We start from the raw sequence: 6800 nt of genomic DNA, 5'->3' as shown, positions 1-6800 counted from the left end.
TATAATATAAGTAATTATATATATTTTTAGTATTAATTAAAATTTTCTTAAAAATTTGTTGTCAATCTTTTACTAATCTTTATTCATATATTTTTAAAATCTAATTTTATTATTTTTCTTAAAATGAAGTTGATGTAATTATAATTAAAGCTGGTAGGCAATTAAATTTATAATTTATTTCTACTTCTTAATTTGTTTAATTCACATCTATTTGAATCAATTATATTTTAAAATTGACTTTGTAAGACTGTCTTCAATTGTTTTAGATGTCGCCTAGACATTTCAAGATAAAGTTCATTAGCTTATCAAATAATTAAGTTTAAAAAGATATTGCCTTAACTTTGAATGTCTTCTAAAGCGTAACAATCATTATGGTCTAGACCTATTTTTTTAATTAAATGTAATACGAAATATATGCAAGTAAAAATGATACTTTAATTGACATACTCAATCAGGTGAAGTCACAATTTTTTTAAAAAAAAATATTCCTACTACTTCTATAATATTTTGATAGTTTGTATAACAATTGATTCAATTGATAAAAATTTCAAAATTATAATCAATAAGAACTTATGTAAGATATTAGCATTTTTAGTAATATATAACATATAATAATTTATATATGTCTATTCGTATCTGACTAATTATTGCAAGAAATATTATATTGACAATTGAAAATAATAATCAATTATTATGTATTTTAGAATTTTATGAGGATATATACATAATTATTAAATAAGCATAAGATATCTTTTTTTTAAATTTGGTTTTAGGCTTGTTATTCTATTGAGCCACTTCTGAGTTTGTTTTAGCGGCTTATTTTTAATAGAGATCATTTGCTAGAAGACTTTTTTTTTTGGAATTTATTATGGTGGTGGATGATTTTACTAGAATAACTTGACTATTTTTGTTAAAATACAAATCAGATTTTTGCATATGTCTTTCAGTAATGTGTTATGTGCCAATATAGTTTGATAAGTCTGTAAAAGTTATAAAGTTTAATAGTATAATTTTTTTGTGAAAAGTTCTTCAAAGAAATGAGAACAGTTCATCAAAGGTCATGTGTATACTCTCAACAAAATAAAATTGCCGAGAGAAAGCACAGATGAGCTAAAAGTCACTGGAGCATTGAGATTTCAAAGTTATATACCTTTAAAGTTTTGGGTTATTGTGTTTTGGCTGCAATTTATTCGATCACCATTGGTTTACGAAAGTAAAACTAAACATATGACAAGCTTAAGAAAAAAATTAAAAACACATATATTATACTGATCATGACATAAATTTGTTAATTCAGTTTGTGAGAAGTTTTCAAAGAAATGAGAATAGTTTATCAAAGGTCATGTGTGTATACTCCTCAATAAAATGAAATTGCTTACAGAAAGCACAGATGTGCTAGAAGAGCCTTGAGATTTCAAGGTTCTATACCTTTAAATTTAAACATATGATAAGCTTAAGAAAAAAATTAAACACACATATATTATATTGATGACGATATAAACCATGCCTAGATCCCCGAAAATATATTTTCCTAAAAAATTAGAAATGATATGACTTGTGATATCGAATTTGAGGTAAATGAAAATATACACCTCGATGACCGAAAAATCAAAACAAATGTTGGTATAATATGACATCTCTCCTTCTAGTGGAATCAGAAAGTTAAAGTTTCAATCGCTTAATAACATGGTAATTGCTCATATCACTAGATTGGACTGCATAAATAGAGATGATCTATACATAGTTATTATGTGTCCATGTAGGTTAAAGATAGTTCTTAATAAAATCTCAAATGAACGAAACATTTAGGCATTTTACTCTCTCTTTTTTTAGTCTATTTAAAAAAATGTCACTTCATGTATAAGTAATTTTTAACTTCATCATTTTACTGACATATATTATATTTAAGACCATAAAATTTAAGAACATTTTGATTAATTACGAGCATCTTTAACTTAATATGTAACACAAGATTCAAAACTCTGGTTACTTTTCTTAAACTCTATGCACAATCAAAATAAGATTCATAAAATTAAATACTAGAGTAGTAATATTAACTTTGTAAATAGTACATAGAGATTCTCAACAAAATGCATTAACCTTAGAAACAAGTACCTCAAGATCTCACTTAGAATCATCATGTCACATTCATAGAGTCAGATCTAGAGTACTTGCCCCTCTTCTTGCATTTTCAATTATAGCATAGTTAACATCTTCTTTCAATCTTGAAGGAGATCTTTGTGAGGACAATGACAATGTTAAAGTACTCCCATCATCATCATCATTGTCGTCGTCGTGGCTGTTGTGTTTTTGCTTTACTCCTAGGGATAAATTCAGGTCAATTAGGTCACAATCCTCAGCCTTCCTTTTCAAAGGAGTATTCAATATTCTTGCTTGAGATTTTTCAGCTATCTGGAATAATGGAGTGAGCTTATCAATAGGGTTGTTGCCAAAGATCCTCTCATTGAGTGTAGTGTACAATCCTATTCTAGCCTTGTCAATTGTGCTTTGTCTCATTATGGAGCTATGCATCAAATCATGATCTTGACAATTCCTAGAAGAAACATCTCCATATCTGGGGAAAAGAGTAATAAATTAATCAAAGATCTCTCATTGAAACAAGTTTGAATAGAGCGACATGAATAGTAAAGATTCATATAATCAATTCCAACTTGTTTATACAGTCAGATATCTATAAAAATAGTCAGACTCTATAACAAACATTTCACTATAACAATCTTTTTTTTTTGTGGAATCGATTTTTCATGTTATGCCATATTATACGTTCTTTATAACAATATTTTCCTATAGTAGTAAAAAAACATCAGACAAACAATGTTGTTATAGAGAGGTTTGACTGTAACTGAGGCGTAATTCTTATGGATTTGAATATAATAAATTGACATACCTAAAAGTGGAATTGAACCTTTGCTTGAAGCTTGAGAGCATAGGGAGTTGGCTCAAGTTGTAGTAGATGTATGGATCTCCACCTTCCATACAAAGCTTGTGATGATTTGTAATCCCTGAAAGATGTATAAAGGATTAGAAATTAGTAAGATTTACTATATTAAAACCCTAAACTTGTAAATTTAAAAGATAAACAACATATATACCTTGAGCTGGATCATCAATCTTCTTGCTTCTATACATCTATGTAAACAACAAATTAGAAAACAAACAAAAAAAATTAGAAAAAGGTATAGTAGTTTATATGAAGCAAATTATATTGAATTAATGAGAATAAGGTTATATATATATTTCATAATTATATGGATCAAGAAATCTATTAGATAATTGTTTTTTTCTTAAATTAATTACCTGCAAATGGCTCTTGACATGTGCAATGTTGAGTCCTTTTATGTTCATCAATTGAAGAACTAATTTTGGTGTTGCTCCTTTACCCAAAAAAAGAAGAAGAAGAGAACATCAAGAAACATAAACATTAAATTAATTAACAAAGATTAATTACACTAGTTATGAGATTTAGATCAATTACAAACTCCAAATTAAAAGCAATCTTTTGTCCTCTTAGTAAAGGTACTCTTTCACGCGAATCAAGATTAGTCGAGTCAGTAAATTTCTGATACCTTGATAGCTAAAGCAAAAATCTCAAAAAACAATTAAGAAGATTCTAGAAACTTACGATCGTGTCCACCAAGTCTTTCGACAACATGAACAAAACGACGATGGAGATCAGGTGTCCATCGGAGTCTAACCATCTTAGATCGAACATAAGGCCTCACGGAGAACTTCTTTTCACTCTCCTCAATAGTACTGGTGCTTGAGCTTCCTCCATCCTTATGTAGTTTGGTCGAGGTGACGTTCTCGTCCTCTTCCTCATTTTGGTCAGAATTAGGGCTTGTCTTTGAAAATTCAGTGCCACCACTATCCTCCATCATACTTGCTAATAGCTAGCTCTAGCTTCTCTTATTAGCTTGTCCTAATAAGAAAGAAAAGAAGAAATAGACTTTTGAGCATACTTCTACTTATTCTTGTTTCTATTTGAGGAGAAGTATACTATACAAGAGAAATATTCTAAGTAGAACAAATGAAAAAATCAACCCTATAGACTTTACCTAGAAGATGGATCAAGACTCTTCTCTCTCTCCAATTATTTATCTAACTTTCCATGCATATGCATATATATATATATATATATATATATATGTTTGTGTGTGAATATAGTATATTCAACCATTCATGCATGCTTTCATGGATGATGTAATAAGGGCACCACAAATCTTTGACAAAATGAAAAATAAAGAAGAAAAAGATATTTTATCTGTCATAATTTATGTGAAGGTATTTGACTAGACAAAGATTTAAAGCATGAGAAAAAAGACTTAATATTAAAATTTATGGTCTAGAATGAGTCATAAATATTTGTGTGACTATAAATTAGTATTTTATTATAGATAAGCTGAGATATTTAAAGTTAAATTATTAATAAATATAAAAAATTATCATTCTATTTTAGACTGATTTAAAAATATTGTTACATAAATTGGGATGGAAGAGTATATTAAACTCATGTGAGACCAGCTCTTCTTTGCATTTAATTCCGTGGAAAATCATATTGATGGTTTGTTTGATATGGCCTAAAATGTCCTCCTTATATCATTTTTTTTATTGTGTGGTTGCTTTATATTATTGATTTTTTTTCGACCAATTGGATATTTTAGTTTGCGTGAATCAGAGCCCGTTTGGATTGGCTTAAAAGTCGGTCAAACCTACTTTCAAGTTAGTTTTTGTACTTCTGAAAGTGTTTGGCAAATATAAAAATAACTTAAAATAAGTTACAAAGTGTTTGGCAAGGTAAAAAATGACTTAAAATAAGATTAAAATGACTTAAAATAAGTCAGAAACCAAAAATAGGTCTCCCCCTACTTTTTATTTTCTGACTTAAAAGTCATTTTAGTTTGACTTTTTATTTTTGACTTAAAAGCTACTTTTTTAAGCCAATCCAAACGGGCTCTAAGTCCTCTTTTTATGACTATTTTGACTCCTACTAGTAACTCCACAATACTTCTTAAGTCGACATGCAAAATATATATGTTTGTGTATGAATATAGTAGATTCAACCATTCATGCATGCTTTCATGGATGATGTAATAAGGGCACCACAAATCTTGACACAAAATGAAAAATAAAGAAGAAAAAGATATTTTATCTGTCATAATTTATGTGAAGGTATTTGACTGGACAAAGATTTAAAGCACGAGAAAAAAGACTTAATATTAAAATGTATGGTGTAGAATGAGTCATAAATATTTGTGTGATTATAAATTAGTATTTTATTATAGATAAGCTGAGATATTTAAGGTTAAATTATTAATAAATATATAAAAAATTGTCATGACTGAATTTAAAAATATTGTTACCTAAATTGAGATGGAAGAGTATATTTAACTCATGTGAGACCAGCTCTTCTTTGCACTTAATTCCGTGGAAAACCATATTGATGGTTTGTATGATATGGTCTAAAATGTCTTCCTTAAATCATTTTTTTATTGTGCGGTTGCTTTAAATTTTTGAATTTTTTTCCACCAATTGAATATTTTAATTCGCGTGAATAAGTCTTCTTTTTATGACTATTTTAACTCTTACTAGTAACTCCACAATACTTCTTAAGTCGACATGCAAAATATTATTGTAATTTTTTAAATAATATTACTAATAATCCTATTTATTAGCAGATTATCAAAAGGAAATTATTAGTCATGAAAATTTAGCGACAAATTTAGTAAACCAATACAGATAATTTAGTAAAACAAACTCGCAATAAATAATTTTCTAAAGAGAAGTGTTCAAGTGAACAAAGAACGAGTAAAAAAGAAAAGGGTTTAGAAAAATAATGTAATTATTTTTTTTACCCCTCCTTCAAGAGCTTTCGCCTTCGGCCTTGTGCTCTTTTATTAACTTGAACTCACATTTTAAGATTGAAAGTGAAGAATGTTTATCATTTGAACTTCTTCCTCTAGTTAGAAAATAATTGTAAAATACATATTGTTATAAAAATATTTTTTGATATCATATTATAACACTAATTTAACCCCCTTTATAAAATATATACTAACATTACATATAAATAGTGAACAAAGTAAACTTAGGTAGTTTAATTAATGGACTGTTTCAACATCGTTGAAAACATAAACTTTTCAGCAATTTGAGAGAAACAGTGCATGCAAAGGCCAAGTAAACATCAAATACTATTTATTTATTGATGGAGTCCAATTAATTTCAAAATAAATCTTTGGTTACTCTTGTCACTTTATTTTATTTTATAGATATTAAAAAACACACGTCATGGGACCACTCTATTTAAGATTGGAATTTGTCAATTTTTATATCATATCATTCTCAAAAGATTCCAACATAAACATTGCAAGTTATATCTCTTTCTTTTTTTGTAAAACCAAAAAATAAAATAATTCTTTCTTCCCCAAAAATAATTCCCCCTTTCACATTGTTAGGTAGGAAATTTTCGTGTGTAATTAACCTACTGGCCCCATCCTATTTAATTTTAATTCTTGAGCAATTTATGTCCTTGTGCTAGGTACGTAGTTCTAGATCTAGTCCAAGACAAACTACGATAGGAGATTTATAAGGTCTTTGAATTTGAAATATGGTAAAGTAACTCTTGGTCAGGATCAACTGCGGTTCAGTCTTCTAGTAGGATAAATATATATTGAAAGTGAACGGATCGAAATACAAAGATAACATCTTAAATTTGTCAGAATATTTTATTTAGATATTTAAATTATGGTTTATTTCAATTGAGCACCTGAACACATGATAAA

At 27.9% G+C, this 6800-nt stretch overlaps 1 protein-coding gene across 2 annotated transcripts; it reads right to left on the bottom strand.

Annotated features, from left to right (window-relative positions):
- Positions 1 to 2018: 2018 nt before the first annotated feature.
- On the bottom strand, positions 2019 to 4108 carry LOC102592874 (putative Myb family transcription factor At1g14600). Of its 2 annotated transcripts, XM_006363559.2 has the most exons (6): positions 4077 to 4108; positions 3644 to 3940; positions 3319 to 3395; positions 3114 to 3150; positions 2909 to 3023; positions 2019 to 2575 (listed from the first exon to the last, which is right to left on the bottom strand). In XM_006363559.2, the coding sequence occupies exons 2-6, from the start codon at positions 3897 to 3899 to the stop codon at positions 2149 to 2151; spliced, it is 912 nt and encodes a 303-aa protein (XP_006363621.1). In that variant the 5' UTR covers positions 3900 to 3940; positions 4077 to 4108; the 3' UTR covers positions 2019 to 2148. The 2 variants fall into 2 exon arrangements, with proteins under 2 accessions (XP_006363621.1, XP_006363620.1); XM_006363558.2 differs by lacking the exon at positions 4077 to 4108 and having other exon boundaries at positions 3644 to 4070.
- Between the last annotated feature and the right edge of the window lie 2692 nt (positions 4109 to 6800).

This window comes from Solanum tuberosum, unplaced genomic scaffold (genome assembly GCF_000226075.1).
Source record: "Solanum tuberosum cultivar DM 1-3 516 R44 unplaced genomic scaffold, SolTub_3.0 scf00446, whole genome shotgun sequence".
NCBI lineage: Eukaryota > Viridiplantae > Streptophyta > Magnoliopsida > Solanales > Solanaceae > Solanum > Solanum tuberosum.
This window is presented reverse-complemented; position numbering and strand designations above follow the sequence as displayed.

Coding starts and splice junctions, on each gene's coding strand:
- LOC102592874 (XM_006363559.2), bottom strand. CDS start 3,899: ATGATGGAGGATAGTGGTGGCACTGAATTTTCAAAGACAAGCCCTAAT. Junction 3,396..3,643: donor AAGACTTGGTGGACACGATC/GTAAGTTTCTAG, acceptor TTTTGGGTAAAG/GAGCAACACCAAAATTAGTT. Junction 3,024..3,113: donor GATTGATGATCCAGCTCAAG/GTATATATGTTG, acceptor TACATCTTTCAG/GGATTACAAATCATCACAAG.